The 19,188-nt window shown below is 44.7% G+C and overlaps 2 protein-coding genes across 2 annotated transcripts in view; one reads left to right on the plus strand and one right to left on the minus strand.

Moving 5' to 3' along the window:
- The window catches only part of LOC138949384 (uncharacterized), a 195,064-nt gene that overhangs the window by 120,951 nt on the left and 54,925 nt on the right, over positions 1–19,188 (plus strand). The gene's annotated exons all lie outside the window — the stretch shown is intronic.
- Positions 1–19,188, minus strand: part of LOC138949381 (uncharacterized) — a 40,432-nt gene that overhangs the window by 2,558 nt on the left and 18,686 nt on the right. Inside the window, exons 9-20 of the mRNA XM_070321192.1 lie at positions 17,902–18,122; positions 15,077–15,293; positions 13,983–14,120; positions 11,406–11,561; positions 10,497–10,721; positions 9,447–9,606; positions 7,519–7,706; positions 5,746–5,903; positions 4,947–5,154; positions 3,994–4,188; positions 1,829–1,926; positions 1,300–1,442 (exon numbers count right to left, since the gene is read on the minus strand). Of these exons, the coding sequence (XP_070177293.1) occupies positions 1,300–1,442; positions 1,829–1,926; positions 3,994–4,188; positions 4,947–5,154; positions 5,746–5,903; positions 7,519–7,706; positions 9,447–9,606; positions 10,497–10,721; positions 11,406–11,561; positions 13,983–14,120; positions 15,077–15,293; positions 17,902–18,122 (2,107 nt within the window). The remainder of the gene's footprint in view (positions 1–1,299; positions 1,443–1,828; positions 1,927–3,993; positions 4,189–4,946; positions 5,155–5,745; positions 5,904–7,518; positions 7,707–9,446; positions 9,607–10,496; positions 10,722–11,405; positions 11,562–13,982; positions 14,121–15,076; positions 15,294–17,901; positions 18,123–19,188) is intronic.

The raw sequence follows: 19,188 nt of genomic DNA on the forward strand, positions 1-19,188 counted from the left end.
AGAGTTTTAAAGGATAGTCTTTATAGTATAGTTATCCACAAACTGTATTTGGTGTGTGTGTGTGTGTGTGTGTGTGTGTGTGTGTGTGTGTGTGTGTGTGTGTGTGTGTGTGTGTGTGTGTGTGTGAGTGAGTGAGTGTGTGTGTGTGTGTGTGTGTGTGTGTGTGTGTGTGTGTGTTCGTGTTCGTATGTGTGTGTGTGTGTGTGCCCAACAAATTCAAAACGTTCTATGAGCCATGGCCATATGGAAACTTCAGAGGCCCGTCACCCTTTCGCCAAAAGCAATTCGGGCCTTACATACTCACAATTATTTATTTTATTTACGAGGATTTATATCGCGCACGTATCTCACCACACAAGGCGACTCAAGGCGCATGTTACCTATTAATGCCGTGTGAGATGGAATTTTTTTACACAATATATCACGCATTCACATCGGCCAGTAGATCGACTGCCTTTAGGCGCTGCATCCACCTTTCACGGCCTATTATTCCAGGTCACACGGGTATTTTGGTGGCCATTTTTATCTACGCCTATACAATTTTGCCAGGAAAGACCCTTTTGTCAATCGTGGGATCTTTAACGTGCACACCCCAATGTAGTGTACACGAAGGGACCTCGGTTTTTCGTCTCATCCGAAAGACTAGCACTTGAACCCACCACCTAGGTTAGGAAAGGGGGGAGAAAATAGCGGCCTGACCCAGGGTCGAACACGCAACCTCTCGATTCCGAGCGCAAGTGCGTTACCACTCGGCCACCCAGTCCCTAATTATCAGGAATAACAACATTGTTTACTCTAACGAAATGTCTTTGGGCCGAGTTTAAAAGCGGACATTTGCTTCGGTGTACAACTTGATTAAATAATACCTTGCAGAATGAGGAACACATTTGGTTGCAACATTAATCATTTCTTGAGACCGAATGTTGGTTCAGTGCTCTCTTGTTCTTTCAGATGCCAGAACTTGCTGAGAAGATTAGTCCCGCCTTACTGACTATTACTCTCACTTACCGTTCTTGTCTATATTTCAAGTGCTTACACCCCTTTGCTTCTTACACATTTTCATAATAGACAAATCTGCCAGGTTTGTATGAATTGTGAAAGATTGAATACTCTTGCTTTAATTGAGGCAAACTTACCCACAAGACATTTTATGCCAGTCAATAGCGAGGGGTGTGTCTAAAACACGTGGACAAGGATCGCATGTGAAAAGTTTGCCTCACAAAAAGCAAGAGTATTCACTCTTTTACAACCCATACAAATCCATCAAGAGTTATTTCCCGAGTTCGTCTATGGCATCACCTTGAGGTTCTGCGGTAAAGTTGCCGTCGTTTCTGGTCGTCCCGTACATCCCTCCAGGTACATAGTCCTCCGAGTCCTCAGGGTAGTCTGGCAGCTCCTCCGTGTCAATGTACCGCCCTCGCATGGGTCGATGTTCGAACTCCCTGCAGGCAACACGTTCACAGCGTCTTTTTAAAAAGAGACTTTCCTCTCCGTGTAAGCCATCTTATGCAACAAAAGATTCTCGTCAAGCCTTGTTCTCTCTCTCTCTCTCTCTCTCTCTCTCTCTCTCTCTCTCTCTCTCTCTCTCTCTCTCTCTCTCTTTCTCTCTCTCTCACACACACACACACAACACACACACAAACGGACACACACACACACACACACACACACACACACACACACACACACACACACACACACACACACACACATGCATCAACAACAACAACAACAACAACAACAACAACAAAACAACAACAACAACGACAACAACGACAACAACAACAACATCAGTCTGGCTGGACAAGAGACACAAAAAGAAACTCACGGACTATCCAAGGGAGGAACGAAATGTTCCTGGGGTGATCCATCCGGCGGGAGGTTGATGTAGTCCCACAGTACCTTGTAAAGGAACTTGTACTGGTCCTACATGAACACACAGTCATCTGAAGCTACACCGGTCCTACATGAACACACAGTCATCTGAAGCTACATTGGTGCTACATAAACACAGTCATCTGAAGCTACACTGGTCCTACATGAACACACAGTCATCTGAAGCTACACTGGTCCTACATGAACACACTGTCATCTGAAGCTACACTGTTCCTACATGAACACGCAGTCATCTGAAGCTACACTGTTCCTACATGAACACGCAGTCATCTGAAGCTACACTGGTCCTACACGAACACACAGTCATTTGAAGCTACACTTTCTTTCTTTACTTTATTTGGTGTTTAACGTCGTTTTCAACCACGAAGGTTATATCGCGACGAATCTGAAGCTACACTGGCCCTACAGGAACACAGTCGTCTGAAGCTACACTGGCCCTACAGGAACACACAGTCATCTGAAGCTACACTGGTCCTACAGTAACACACAGTCATCTGAAGCTACACTGGCCCTGCAGGAACACACAGTCATCTGAAACTACACTGGCCCTACAGGAACACAGCCATCTGAAGCTACACTGGTCCTAAAGTAACACACAGTCATCTGAAGCAACACTGGCCCTACAGGAACACACAGTCATCTGAAGCTACACTGGCCCTACAGTAACACACAGACATCTGAAGGTACACTGGCCCTACAGGAACACACAGTCATCTGAAGCTACACTGGCCCTACGGGAACACACAGTCATCTGAAGATATACTGGCTCTACAGGAAAACACAGTCATCTGAAGCTACACTGGCCCTACAGGAACACACAGTCATCTGAAGCTACACTGGCCCTACGGGAACACACAGTCATCTGAAGCTATACTGGCCCTACAGGAACACAGTCATCTGAAGCTATACACTGGCCCTACAGGAATATACAGTCATCTGAAGCTACACTGGCCCTACAGGAACAAACAGTCATCTGAAGCTACACTGGCCCTACGGGAACACACAGTCATCTGAAGCTATACTGGTCCTACAGGAACACAGTCATCTGAAGCTACACTGGCCCTACAGGAACACACAGTCATCTGAAGCTACACTGGCCCTACAGGAACACACAGTCATCTGAAGCTACACTGGCCCTACAGGAACACAGTCATCTGAAGCTACACTGGCCCTACAGGAACACACAGTCATCTGAAGCTACACTGGCCCTACAGGAACACACAGTCATCTGAAGCTACACTTTCAACACAGATAAGTCTCCAGAGAAGTCGTTGAACTCACAAAGATTGAACAACAGATATTTGGGTTACATGACATTGTTTTGACAGTTTTTAACAGCGAAGTTTTATTTCACTCTAAAGAGCAATTATTCCACTGACAATGAAAAGGAGATGAGCTTTCCTTGCCTTCTGTCAACGGCCCCAAACAGATCAGCTTGGAGAGGGGATTTTGCCTTTTCTGCCATCAGTCCCATCCCCCCTCCCCCCACATCCCCCACCCCCCGCCTCCGACGACTTATGATAATATTGATATGTGTGTGTTTTGAACAGTTAAAAACTCAATAGATTACGCCAATGCAATTTACAAGACTGGTTCTCAAAGAAGCAAAGACCTCCTTATGAGGCAAAGCCTTGCATCATGAACTCATAATTATAGCTGCCAGTGACGGTGGGTGCGATTTGTTTTTAGTGGTAACAGACTCGTGCAAACCTAGGAAAGAACTTCAACAAAATAGTTTTCCTATAGCTCTGAAAGCTGTAAATAATGCCCTCAGACATATCCTTACTTAAAAAAAACAAGCTCTGTACGCAATCCTCGAAAAAATAAACCCAATACTTCACTCCGTCGGTCACAACGTTGCCCATCAAGGCCTTACTTTCTTGAGACCAAAGTTGACTTTGGGAATTCTTTTTCTGAAAATTCAATGCCAAGGCTATGTGCAACGAACTTTGTGAAGTCGACTTTGCCCAATTAGTATCAGGTTTAACTGAAAGTGGTGCCGGCATGTTCTTTACAGAAATACGATATTTGCACTAACCTATCACAAACAAATGAGTATCATATGAGATTTACAAATGAGTATCATGTCAGACTTACAAAGTTTCCTATGGCGTGAGGCGACACCTTTCTGATTGAGCGACAGACCCTGTAGATACTGACGAGGTTCTCCTCGTCCATCCTGGCGGCGATGAGCGACAGCGCCACGAAGAGCCCTGAACACAACACCCCGTCTCGACAGTGGACGAGGATGGGGGTGGAGTCCACGCTGACATGGTCTTGCCATTGCCTCACCTGCAAGGTAAAATAAGTAGTCACCGTCAAAATACAGCAAAACTCTAATTTTAACACCCCCCCCCCCCCCCTCCCGTTTAAGACTTGCTCCCTTTTTAAGCTTTCGCAACCAACCCCTCTTTCCACCGTCAACACGGATTCTTTCTTACTACACCACAACCCCAAAATGCTTCCCCCCCTTCCCGCCACACACACACACACACACACACACACACACACACACACACACACACACACACACACACACACACACACACACACACACACACACACACACACACACACACACACACACACACACACGCACGTCAAGCTCAACCACACTAATGATCATGGCCTCAATCTACAGTTGCCAGTAATGTTACAATTCCCTTCAATGAATTGACCAAGCAAGTCAACACAAAAGGACACCGGATTTAATTCCAAACTGACCTGGCCAATACAGTGAACTGACCTGAATCAAAACTAGGCAACACTTTAATTCAGAAGACTGCCCCCCTCCCCAACCTCCACTTAACGACCTCAATACCACGGAACCCTCCCTTTAAAGACTATTTCTATTTCAAGACACGGTTTTCTCACATTTTCTGTTCATGACCTCTGTACATTTACCCCCAATTCTAAGATTCGCTTCGTTGTAAGACCTGCATTTCTCTGTAGGCTACCTACCATGTTTTTCAGACACCCTCCTTTTTAAGACCAGAATTTCTCAGATTTTTGAGGGTCTTAAAATGGGGGTTCCGCTGTACTGTACCTACCATATTATTGAGACAAAGCAAGACGGCCCTCGTGGTGGGCGGGGGGCAGCACTGACTCCCTCTCCGACTGGTCCCCCTGGTAAGACCTTCATCATGCATCATGCTGTAGTGACTGGGCGGACGACTCAACACACTACGGCGAGCCTGCCGACCGACGCCTGGCTCTGGGGATGCGGTCCACCCGTGGAACTGGAACTGTCGTACCGTTCTGAAAAAGCGATGTGAATGGTGACATTTGTTGATTGTTCAATATATCCGAAAGATATTCTTTTCAATATAGTTTTGTTTTGTCAATAATGAAACGTTCCAACAACATACCTTTCTTGTTTTTTTGATGTTCAATATACCCGAGTTTTGCGTGAGTTTCACGAAGGTACTAGTCAGTATTGCAGCGACTCAGCCTGCCTAAGCCTAGTTCTAGGGACTAGAGAATAGAGTGGGAACTGTGTTATGAATTAAACGCTGGTTGCATTTGCAAAATCAAGTCATAACGAATTTCCACTAGTACCCAGACTGTTTAATGTAGGTATGTGAACAGGCACTTCAGTGTACACCCCCTCCACACACACACCGGTACAAGTACCTTTTTACTCCCATGCCATGTAAAGTATCTCTGTCTATTTCAAACTTGAAAAAACCGAAGCAAAATAACTAAGTTTATGTCTAGTATTTTACATGTGCACCATCTTCAAGAGTGCATGCGTACCAAGGTTCGTCCCTGGTACGGTGCGTATTGGGCGCTCTGGGGGAATAAGGGTTAAGTAATTTTAAGTCTAGTATTTTACATGTTCCAGCGCACCTAGGTTCATCCCTGGTACGGTGCATGTGTACCACCCTGAAGGTCCGGACAGTGATGCCCTCCTCCGAATTGCTGACGTCGAGCAGCTCCACCAAGAAGGGGTCCCACATGCGGGAACCACTCATCGGCCAGTACTCCCCTCGTGACCGACCGGCCGCCTGAAACATGCAGCCATTTGTATGGCATGAAGAGAGAGAGAGAGAGAGAGAGAGAGAGAGAGAGAGAGAGAGAGAGAGAGAGAGAGAGAGAGAGAGAGAGAGAGAGAGAGAGAGAGAGAGAGAGAGAGAGAGAGAGAGAGAGAGAGAGAGAGAGAGAGAGAGAGGCAGACAAAAGCAGACAGACAGAAACTGACAGTGCCGACAATTTAAAATGGTAGGCACAGACAATCAGACTGGTTTTAATCGAAGTGAACTGAAAAATACCGTATTAAAAACAGAAAATGGGAAACGGATCTTTGGGACAGGTTACATCAACATGGGAGAGAAATAATACATTTACAGACTAAAACTAATTCGCTTCTCTCCCTTCGTCTTGAGCACCAAGAAGCCACTCCAGGGGAGGCAACAATTTTAAGCTACTTTGGTGTAAGCCGACGAATAATCTCCCTTACTAAAGTTTGTGTGTGTGTGTGTTCAATTATCATGTTAGCAGTTACACGCGAATGGAACCTTTTAGATCCTCCATACACAAACATAACATAAATGAAATGTATCATACAAAAGACAAATGATTAATGAATGTAGGCAACAGACGCATGTAAACACAAACACCCGCCCACCAAACTCACACACCCTAGCATTTCGCTACTGTGAAGATTTTTGCCAACCACTAGCTCAGGGCAATAATTCAAAAGAAAGAAAGTGCGAAAGAAATTGTGACATCCTCCAAATGACCTAACTCACCAAAACCGTCAAATTAACCCAACTCACCAAAACCGTCAAATTAACCCAACTCACCAAAACCGTCAAATTAACCCAACTCACCAAAACCGACAAATTAACCCAACTCACCAAAACCGTCAAATTAACCCAACTCACCATCTTCTTCTTCTGCGTTCGTGGGCTGAAACTCCCTCGTACACTCGTGTTTTTTGCACGAGTGGAATTTTACGTGTATGACCGTTTTTTACCCCGCCATTTAGGCAGCCATACGCCGTTTTCGGAGGAAGCATGTTGGGTATTTTCGTGTTTCTATAACCCACCGATCTCTGACATGGATTACAGGATCTTTTTCAGACACCGAGGAGAGTCTGCACACAAAGTTGACTCTGAGAAATAAATCTCTCGCCGAACGTGGGGACGAACTCACGCTGACAGCGGCCAACTGGATACAAATCCAGCGCGCTACCAACTGAGCTTTTGTTTGTTTGTTTGCTTAACGCCCAGCCGACCACGAAGGGCCATATCAGGGCGGTGCTGCTTTGACATTTAACGTGCACCACACACAAGACAGAAGTCGCAGCACAGGCTTCATGTCTCACCCAGTCACATTATTCTGACACCTGACCAACCAGTCCTAGCACTAACCCCATAATGACAGACGCCAGGCGGAGCAGCCACTAGATTGGCAATTTTAAAGTCTTAGGTATGAACCGGCCGGGGTTCGAACCCACGACCTCCCGATCACGGGGCGGACGCCTTACCACTAGGCCAACCGTGCCGGTCCGACTGAGCTACATCCCCGCCAACTCACCAAAACCGTCAAATTAACCCAACTCACCAAAACCGTCAAATTAACCCAACTCACCAAAACTGTAATTGTGACGTCACTTACCATAGAGGGGTCAGGTTCTTCCATGACGACGATGGATCTGACGTCATTCTCGTAGACATACTGCCAGAAGTCGCTGACGCCGGAGGGGAGAGGCGTGTTGGTCATCAGGAACTGCTTCTTGCGACGGTAGCCATCCACCATCGCCACAGGCTCCAACCCCTCCAGGCTGTCGTTGTCGTCGTCATCGTCTGATACCAATGGGTGAATTTCTAGTTGCAATTCATTGTTTTTCTGATATTCTTACTCTCCCCCCTCCCCTCCTCCTGGCTCAATCCACCCATCAATCCAAGCGATTTATAAGGGGAACAAGAAGAGCAAACGCTCGATCGAGTCACTTTCGCAGTTCTGAATATTATATGAGGCATCAGATGGACAGGAAGAAATTGCTATTCACAACACAATGAGTCACGTTCACATAAAATTTGAGCCCGGTCACTTTTATAGTTTCCGAGAAAAGCCCAACGTTAAGTTGTGTGTTGCCGAACAGAAAAGGCTAGTTATCTCCCTTGTTTTTCTGATAACGTTCGTAAAAGGCTACAGATGTAAATACTTTGATGTAAAGAATAATCCTACAAAGTTTCAATCACATCCGATGAACTTTGTCAAAGATATACAAGAAGAGCAAACGCTCGATCGAGTCACTTTCGCAGTTCTGAATATTATATGAGGCATCAGATGGACAGGAAGAAATTGCTATTCACAACACAATACAGATGTAAATAATTTGATGTAAAGAATAATCCTATAAAGTTTGAATCAAATCCGATGAATAGTTTCAGAGATATGATATTTCAATTTTTTTCCTTCAAGACATACCTGTGACCTTGAAAAAGGTCAAAGGTCACCAAAGCAGACGTCAAAGTGTAGAGGTCACTGGGAGTCACGTTCACATAAAATTTGAGCCCGGTCACTTTTATAGTTTCCGAGAAAAGCCCAACGTTAAGTTGTGTGTTGCCGAACAGAAAAGGCTAGTTATCTCCCTTGTTTTTCTGATAACGTTCGTAAAAGGCTACAGATGTAAATACTTTGATGTAAAGAATAATCCTACAAAGTTTCAATCACATCCGATGAACTTTGTCAAAGATATAAAATGTCTAATTTTTCCTTTGACGCTGACCTGTGACCTTGAAAAAGGTCAAAGGTCAACGAAACCATCGTTAAAGTGTAGAGGTCATTGGAGGTCACGACTAAACAAAATATGAGCCGGATCGCTTTGATAGTTTCCGAGAAAAGTCCAACGTTAAGGTGGTGTCTACGGACGGCCGGCCGGACAGACTAACACTGACCGATTACATAGAGTCACTTTTTCTCAAGTGACTCAATAAAAATCACATTTCAACGAGACCCAAAACTAGAGAGAGAGAGAGAGACACACAGACACACAGACACACAGACAGACAGACACACAGACAGACAGACAGACACACAGACAGACAGACAGACAGACAGACACACAGACAGACAGACACACACACAGACAGACACACAGACAGACAGACAGACACACACACAGACAGACAGACATGCACACACAGGCAAAGAGACAGACAGATAGACAGACAGACACACAGACAGACAGACAGACACACAGACAGACAGACAGACACACAGACACACAGACAGACAGACACACAGACAGACAGACACACAGACAGACAGACAGACAGACACACAGACAGACACACAGACAGACACACACACAGACAGACACACAGACAGACAGACACACAGACACACAGACAGACACACAGACAGACAGACAGACACACAGACATACAGACAGAGAGAGCGAGCGAGGGCAGACTGAGAGAGAGAGAGAGAGAGTGAGAGAGAGAGAGAGAGAGAGAGAGAGAGAGAGAGAGAGAGAGAGAGAGAGAGAGAGAGACAGACAGACAGACAGACAGACAGACAGACATAAAACTGCCCACCATAGATCTCATCAGGCGGCTCCGCATTACTGCTGGCGTTTCTGTTTTGGGGTGTGGGAATATTGAACTCGAGTCGCTTGCCCGGAATGAGGTCAGGCACGCTGTTGGACAAAGGCCCGTCTCCTTTCGCCGGGTCCGCCTTTACCTCGGGCTTGCTCAGCTGGAAAGATACATTTAGCAGGCAGACAAATAATGATGATCGCCTTATTTTGCTGATGCTGGGATTTTGAATTCGTTAAAATTTGCTCACTTGTGTCGTGTGGTTAGAGTGTTTGTATTGCGGCAGTTGATTCACCCGAACACAAAACACTAACATAAACTCCTAAAGCATAAACCTGTGCGTGACTTTTTCTGCAGAAAGTGTTCGGGTTGTAGCATTCCCTGAGTAGATCGGACCTCCATAAACCCCACAGACTAACCCGAGAAATAAACGCTGCAATTCAATCACCCAAACATCACATCTATGATCTTACCATGAGGTCCGGTCTCATAATCTGGTCTCTGAGGTATGCTCTGCCATTGTTGTGGTTGTGGCGACTGAGCTCCCTGCATCGTTTCCTCAGGTCCTGGCACATCCATAAACCCCATATCCTAACCCGAGAATTAATGCGGCAGGTCATTCAGCCCAACACCAAATCTTACCATAAGCTCCAGCATCACGAACTGGTCTCTGAGGTAAGTTCTGCCGGTCTTGGCGTTGTGACGACTGAGTTCCCTGCAGCGTTCCCAGAGGTCCTCATGCAGACACACATAAACTTACCCGAGAGACACACGCTGCAATTTACCCACCCCTAAACCAAAACTTACCATAATAAGCTCCAGCATTATGAACTTGTACGTCAGTGTTGGCAGTGTTAGGGTTGTGGCGACTGAACTCCCTGCAGCGTTCCCATAATTATCTTAATTAACCCGAGAATTAACGCTGTAGTTAAAAAAAATAATAATAAATAAAAAATAAAAAAAATATTTATTAAAAAAAAACATTAAAAAATAAAAAAAAATAAAAAAATAAAAACACTGTAGTTCATCCCCTCCAACATCACATCTTACCATAAGCTCCAGCATCATGAACTGGTCTCTGAGGTAAGTTCTGCCGGTGTTGGCGTTGTGACGACTGAGCTCTCTGTAGCGTTCCCTGAGGTCTTCAGACACCCACGTGTCCCCAGCATGCATCTCCTCCAGCAAGGCTTGGTAGATGAAGGCGTACTGCGGGAAGTTCTGCACCATGTGAGGTCTTTCTGATCTCAGGGCACACACCACGTCATACACTGAGGCCTGTGGAGAGAAAGAAGTTTAACAGTAAGGCGTTCTGCCAGAATAATCAGTTTTAAAGTAAGGCTTGCTCGTTGAAGAAGTGAGTTTTAAAGTAAGGCTTGCTCGTTGAAGAAGTGATTTTTAAAGTAAGGCTTGCTCGTTGAAGAAGTGAGTTTTAAAGTAAGGCTTGCTCGTTGAAGAAGTGAGTTTTAAAGTAAGGCTTGCTCGTTGAAGAAGTGAGTTTTAAAGTAAGGCTTGCTCGTTGAAGAAGTGAGTTTTAAAGTAAGGCTTGCTCGTTGAAGAAGTGAGTTTTAAAGTAAGGCTTGCTCGTTGACGAAGTGAGTTTTAAAGTAAGGCTTGCTCGTTGAAGAAGTGAGTTTTAAAGTAAGGCTTGCTCGTTGAAGAAGTGAGTTTTAAAGTAAGGCGTACTGCAAAGAGAAATCCGTTTAAAAGTAAGGTGTACTTTTGTAAGAAGTCAGTTACAAAATTAGGTGTACTTTTGTAAGAAGTCAGTTTGAAAGTGCCAGATCTACACACACACACACACACACACACACACACACACACACACTAACACTAACACCGACAGGCCTACACTAATATCCCAACACATAACGACAAGAAATCCCAATTACAAATAACATGACAAGCTAAGAGCAAGCACCAACAATAATAATCAACCCTACACACTATACAACCACAGACCTGATTCTCAGTGGCGTACTGGGCAAGCAGAATGTCACCAGCAATGAAGACAGCAGTACGCCCAGACCCCGTGTCACACTGAACCAGGATGGGTGCGGTGTTGGCTCCGTGACTCTTGTGGACCCTCGTGCACAGCTCAACGAAAGGTGTGGAATCCTGAATGTGACATTATGTTACAGGGTTTCATTTACTAGTGCGCCCTGCGCCATTGGCGCATTAAATCTGAAAATGTCCCATCACAATTCCCTTCAGTGCGTCAAAGGGCGCATTGAGATTACATACCACTGCGCCACCAAATGTACACTTTACATCGGATCACACACACACACACACACACACACACACACACACACACACACACACACACACACACACACACACACACACACACACACAGATAACACGATATAGCGGCTAAATCTCAGATGGCACCGTTTTGCATCTTTAGTTAAAACGCGTACTCTTTGGTGCTTCTTGCCTTAGACTATTTCCCATCGGAATTTGGTTGAGGGGGACAAATGTCCCATTGCCTTTTTCTCCCAGGTTAAACGCTGTGACAAAACCAAGGGAGGGGGGGGGGTGTATTTCATGTGTGTAAATGCGGGGAGATGTCGGGCCGCTGCGGTAGGCTACCCTCGGAAGATGACACTGCACTTCTGCTGGGTGCACCATGTCACTTCGAAGGAAGGAACAGGAACACTGAGACCAAGGTCACCATGAGAGCTCCGGGCATGAAGGGCCACAAGAGCAAGGACAATTTATATTTTGGATGATTAATGAGATGAGGATGATTATAATGATGCTTTGGATTTCCAATTTGGTTTGAGACTGCGTGACAGGGCAGCACTCTACGCTTACTGTCATAATATATCCTGGCGTCAACCAGGCCCGAGAACTGCCGCACCGTTGGTCAGATATACAGAACGTGAGCACCCTCAAAATCGCATTCGTTAAGTGAATGACACTCGGCTGTGTGATCCCAGCCTTCCCATAGAAACCATAGCACTTCCACTCTGGGTAGAAGCCGACCGTAGCCCGAAAAACCCACATGATCCTGGGGGATGGGATTCGAACCCACGACCTCCCGGCCCGCAGCCCGATGTGCTAACCACTGCGCTACGGGGGCCGGTTTCTTTCTTTATTTGGTGTATAACGTCGTTTTCAACCACGAAGGTTATATCGCGACGGGGAAAGGGGGGAGATGGGATAGAGCCACTTGTTAATTGTTTCTTGTTCACAAAAGCACTAATCAAAAATTTGCTCCAGGGGCTTGCAACGTAGTACAATATGTGACCCTCCACCACGAAATGAGTCGCATGTCACCTCGCGCGGTTCTGCGCTAGGCTTAATATAAGTCCGGGGAGTGTCTGGTAAAGTGAGAGGGTCACCTTAGTCACAGGCTTATAACTCAAATAGTTTTCGCTCTTTTCTAAAACGATTTTCACCACTGGATAGAGCATAAAACACTCTTAGGGAAAATGTAAAAATATGAAAATCATGCAAAGGTGACATGTGACTCATTCCGTGGCGGAGGGTCACATATATTACTGTTGTGGAGATCGCTAGATACCACTGGAATCGAATGGAAGGATAAAGAACATTATGGAACTCATGACGTAAGCGTAGACGCTCATCGGACAGACGGAACTGTGTAGATCTAACCAGATTAGTGTCGATGTTTCCCGAATATTCTCGTATGTCCATTAACTATATCCAGACTTCGTACTTGGAATGTTTGGAAAATGGCTAAAGCGATCACTGTTTGTTTAACATACAATGAATAAAAGTCAATAAGATCACTGATGCTAGATTAGGGTACAATCTCGAACGACAGTGATTTCTGTTTAACGTTTGAATAGGTCCTGTGTTTAAATGTCTAAGTTCTTTTCATTTTTTACATATATTTTCAAACACGTCCAGAAAACAGCAGACCCGGCTTCCTTAGTACCATTAACTCAGTTATAGTGAACAACATGTAATTTCCGGCATTAATTAATTAATTCATGTACAACCCGCTTATTGGGAACACTTGTTTGCAGTGACTTTATCCAGAACTTAACAATAAACAGATGACAGTATAAGTTTACTTGTACTTGAAGATAGGGCCTATAGTCCGGTGGTGAACATAAAAAAAATAAACAAACTCAAAGCAACTTTTAAATAAATCTTAAGAAGTAAAACTGTTCAGAATCATTGTTACATGTACTGTCTTGTGTGAAATGGGATATGTGTTATTCTGAACCTGTTAAATTGAATTGATACGACAAAAGTGATACGACAAAACTCGGGTAAATTTCAGCCCCAGAGAAGCCCCAGTGACACACCCATTTGACCTCTCGAACCAGTCAGGTGTGCTGGGTGCACGATTATTACACCTGTCAAGATCTGTTTCACTTCATTCCCCGGTCGATTTAAGAAGCAAAAGAGTTCAAACAATCCCTGCGCCTTGAATATGTGCGCGATATAAATTGCATAAAAAATAAAAATAAAATAAAAATCCCTGCGCTTAGAACTTTACCCACGGAATACGCGCGATATAAGCCTCATATTGATTGATTGAAACAGAGTACAACTGACCTGCGGCACCCCTTTCTCTGGCCAGGACGAGAAGCAGAAGATACGGACGACGAGTTCCTCGTTCTTTCGCTTCCGTTTCTTGACAGACACTAGGTGCTCCGTGTAGTGAGCGTAGCTGAAGTGATCCACTGCTTGCAGCTTCACAGAACAAACGAGTAAATAGGATGTCATACGGAGTAAGATACAAACAGAAAGAGAGGAGACATACAATGTAAATGAAACCTAACCGAATTAGTCTGAAAGATCTATCTTAAAACAGCATATGCAAATCATGTGTTTCCTTATTCTTCTTACTTTTCACTTGTGTTGCACATGTTGTAGGCATTTCGAGCACTTGCTTGCCATTGTCTCTCAGATATTTTGAAGAGAAACAGTTTCAGCAAAGTATTCACCATTTTGATGTGACATCGCTCAACTCTGCCATGTCCTCTAAAACTTGCATCGCCAACTCACCATGATGGTAGCCTACTTGCTCCTGCCTATCTTTGGATCATTTTGTTTCACCTCTTTTCTCTTCATGTCCTTGAAACCATTTGATCCGCACACCCATCACGATGACTTCATTCCTTTCTGCACGTCTCGTCTTTATTTCTGTTTTTTTGTGTGTTTTTTTTCCCCACGCACTGACTCACCACGAAGGGACCGTGCTCACTGCTGCCAGTCTCTGGATCATTTGCTTCATTCTATCCATTTTATCCACACACTCACCATGAAGGGACCGTGCCCACTCTCTTTTATTGCATTTTCTTGAAACATTTTATCCACACACTCACCATGAAGGGACTGTGCCCACTCTCTTTTATTGCATTTTCTTGAAACATTTTACCCAAACATTCACCACGAAGGGACCGTGCTCTCTTATATTGCATTTTCTTGAAACATTTTACCCACACACTCACCACGAAGGGACCGTGCCCACTCTCTTTTATTACATTTTCTTGAAACATTTTACCTACACACTCACCATGAAGGGACTGTGCCCACTCTCTTTTATTGCATTTTCTTGAAACATTTCACCCAAACACTCACCACGAAGGGACCGTGCCCACTCTCTTTCATTGCATTTTCTTGAAACATTTTACCCACACACTCACCACGAAGGGACCGTGTTCACTCCTGCCGACCTCGGGCCAGAACTTGAAGCATTTGAGCACGCCATCCTCGATGACCTTGCTAAGCACCACCACAGTGGGCACCGAATGCTGGTAGATCAGGCGCCACATGTCCAGCGCTGTGCCCTCGTCGAACGGGCACTGGGCACCGATGTAGGTCCCCCGGCGCCCGTTGTCGTCCATGTAGCCCGTCAGATAGCTAGAGAAGTTACAAGAACATGAACAAATATTTTATTGTCTGTTTGTAGCCTGTCAGATAGCTAGAGGAGAAGTTACAAGATTAATAACAACTACTTTATTGTCTGTTTGTAGCCCGTCAGATAGGTAGAGGAGAAGTTACACGAATAAGAACAAACACTTTGTCTGTTTGTAGTCAGTCAGATAGCTTGAGGAGAAGTTACAAGAATAATAACAAATACTCTTTTGTCTGTTTGTAGCCCGTCAGATAGCTAGAGGATTAGTGACAAGAACAAGAACAAATACTTTATTGTCTGTTTGTAGCCCGTCAGATAGGTAGAGGATCAGATACAAGCACAAGAACAAATACTTTATTGTCTGTTTGTATCCTGTCAGATAGGTAAAGGATTAGTTACAAGAACAAGAACACATATTTTATTGTCTGTTTGTATCCCGTCATATAGCTAGAGGATTAGTTACAAGAACAAGAACAAATACTTTATTGTCTGTTTGTATCCCGTCAGATAGCTAGAGGATTAGTTACAAGAACAAGAACAAGAACAAATACTTTATTGTCTGTTTGTAGCCCGTCAGATAGCTAGAGGATTAGTTACAAGAACAGGAACAAGAACAAATACTTAAGTGTCTGTTTGTAGCCCGTCAGATAGCTAGAGGATTAGTTACAAGAACAAGAACAAGAACAAGAACAAATACTTTATTGTCTGTTTGTAGCCCGTCAGATAACTAGAGGATTAGTTACAAGAACAAGAACAAATACTTCATTGTCTGTTTGTAGCCCGTCAGATAGCTAGAGGATTAGTTACAAGAACAAGAACAAATACTGTGTCTGTTTGTAGCCCGTCAGATAGCTAGAAGATTAGTGACAAGAACAAGAACAAATACTTTATTGTCTGTTTGTAGCCCGTCCGATAGCTAGAAGATTAGTGACAAGAACAAGAACAAGAACAAATATTTTATTGTCTGTTTGTAGCCCGTCGGATAGCTAGAAGATTAGTTACAAGAACAAGAACAAGAACAAATACTTTATTCAATTATTGTCACGCAAAAATAAATTCTTTGAAAATTGTTCGTTCTTTACGGAGGGCACCTAGGATGTTCTCAATTGGTGAGTGTTTAAATGAAAGGGTGTTTGTACTGTGTGTAAAAGCCTGACCGTATCTGTGATGGTTTACGGGAGGCTTACTGTGCCTTTAAACTAAGGAAGTAAAGTAAAAACAAACCGTACGAGCAAATACAAGCATATTCTCCCACGTCACTTCTCCTGATTATCACGAACATGTACTGACTTTTGTTACAGGAAATGTATAAATGAACTATAGTTTTGGGGTGCGTATCGCTAGCGCTACGTGTCATTTGTGCTACGTGTCATTTGTCCTACGTGTCATTTGTGCTACGTGCCGCTATCGCTACGTTGATTAGTGCTACAAATAATTTGTCTATGAGTCGCTATCATTCGTTCATTATCACTACGTGTCGACAGCACTACATCTTTTAGCGCTACGTGTCATTATCGCTACGTGTCAATACCACTACTTACTGACGACTCTCTCTTTCTCATTTTTTCTCTCGCTCTCACTCCTTCTGGTTTGTGTGTGTATATGTATGTCTGTGTATGTGTGTGCGTGTGTGTGTCTTGTTTCAGTGTGTGCGTGTGTGTGTGTGTGTGTGTGTGTGACTCTCTCTCTCTCTCTCTCTCTCTCTCTCTCTCTCTCTCTCTCTCTCTCTCTCTCTCGCTCGCTCACTCACTGTCTCTCTGTGCCTCTCTCTCTCTCCCTCTCTCTCTCTCTCTCTCTCTCTCTCTCTCTCTCTCTCTTCTTCATTACACACACACGCACACACACACACACACACACACACACACACACACACACACACACACACACACACACACACACACACGCACACGCACAAACGCATACGTACACACGGTATCGTACACACAAACTCCCACACGTACACAGAAAAACATCCGTGTATGTATATACGGTATCATGCAAGAGAGAGAGAGAGGGAGAGAGGGGGGAGGGGGAAAGAGCGAGCGAGAAAGAAAGAGCGAGAGAAGACAGAAAGACAGATGGAGAGAGAGAGAGAGAGGGGGAGGAGAGCGGGAGAGACAAGGAGAGAGCGATTTAAAAGAGGTACAGAGAAAGAGCGATTGAAAGGTGCACAGAGAGAGAGAGAGTGACAGAGAGAGACAGAGACAGAGACAGACAGACAGAGACAGACAGACATACAGATCCGACAGACAGCCATGCAGACAATATAATTATATACACACTCACACGCACACACAAAGGGAAGTGTCTGCCGTTTGAACATGTAGTATAGTGCTATCGACACGTAGCGTTATCGACACGTAGCGCTACAGTACATTGGTTTTTCAAAAATAGTGATATCGACACGTAGTTCTATTGAGACGTAGTGATAATGGCATGTGTGAATTGTGGCAATAGCACTACGTGCCGATAGCACTACTGTTTTTGGCAATTTGTGTCGATAGCACTACAGAAAAATAGCGCAAACGATACGTAGCACAAATGACACGTAGCGCTAGCGGGACGCACCGTAGTTTTGTACATTTACTGTCACAAAGATAACCTCATACATACCTGGCATTGTAGTAGTCGCCACCACCAGTACCATCATGATCCAGAACAACCCTGGTGGCGTCATAGGGCAGGATGGTCGGGGTGTTGTTCCGCTCCTTGTGCATTGTGCCGGCCAGGGTGGGGTTGGCGTGGTTGACGCGAGGCAGTGACAGGAACTCCTTACGGAACGTGATGGGTTCGGCGTTCGCTGGGTTCTGGTGAGAGGGGGGCAGCATCCCAACCTGCAGAGGTCAAACGTATATGAGCAATTGTTAACCCGGGATGAAAGTGGTTCACTTTTTTCTTCCGCAGGTGTTATCAAACTCTTTGTGAAGCATGCCAGCTTCCATTATCTGGTTTCTCGTGAGAGGGAGGCAGCATCCCGACCTGAAGTTGTCAACCGTAACAGCAGTTATTAACCTGATTAACATATGTGAATGCATGAGATGGAATGTAACTTGGTGGGGTTTATGTTATGTTACAGTAGTTATCAAAATCTATGTAAAACGTGCAGGGTTCCGCGTTCTCTGGCTTCTCGTGAGAGGGTCCAAGGGGCCAGCAACCCCACCTGAAGTTGTCAAACGTATGGGTAATCATTAACCTGATTAACAAAATTGTAATGTGAATGTATGAGCTGGAATGTAAGTCTTAATTTTTTTTGCAGTAGTTACATCAAACTGTTTGTGAAACGTGCTGGCACGATCATCACAACTGAACTCAAGGGCTCGACCGACGGGGCTACCGGACCTCAACAGACGATGTGCGGAAATAACCCTGTCTTGTTTGTTCGGGCTGTGAAAGGGTGAATACCCTCGCTTTTAGTGAGACCAATAATCCGCGCATGCTCTTTGACCACGTGTGACACACACACCCCGCTAGTGATTGGCCCGTGGATTGTTTGTTTCACTAAAAGCAAGGGTATTCACTCTTTCACAGCCCAAACAAACAAGACAGAGTTGTTTCCGCACATCGTCTGTTGAGGGCTGGTAACCCCGTCCGAGGAGCTCTGGAGTTCTGATCATCCCGTCACTGGTTCAACCCAGGCCGAGACAGACACGTGATAACTCAGGAACTCACAACCGAGAGGGAATCAGAGAGATGGGTAGGAGCGAACTTGTTGAGGCATTTGTATGGGAGAGTGTTCATGAGTTGTTAATGCGAAAGAATGTGTATGAGTGCGCCTTGAGTCGCCTTGTGGTGAGATAATATGAGCGCGTTGTAAATTCTCGTATTATCATTATCATTATTATACAAATCCGACAGTTACTTTCTGAATTCGTCTATTGTCGCCTGAACCATGCACCACCT

This window comes from Littorina saxatilis, linkage group LG15, assembly GCF_037325665.1.
Source record: "Littorina saxatilis isolate snail1 linkage group LG15, US_GU_Lsax_2.0, whole genome shotgun sequence".
Taxonomy (NCBI): Eukaryota; Metazoa; Mollusca; class Gastropoda; order Littorinimorpha; family Littorinidae; genus Littorina; species Littorina saxatilis.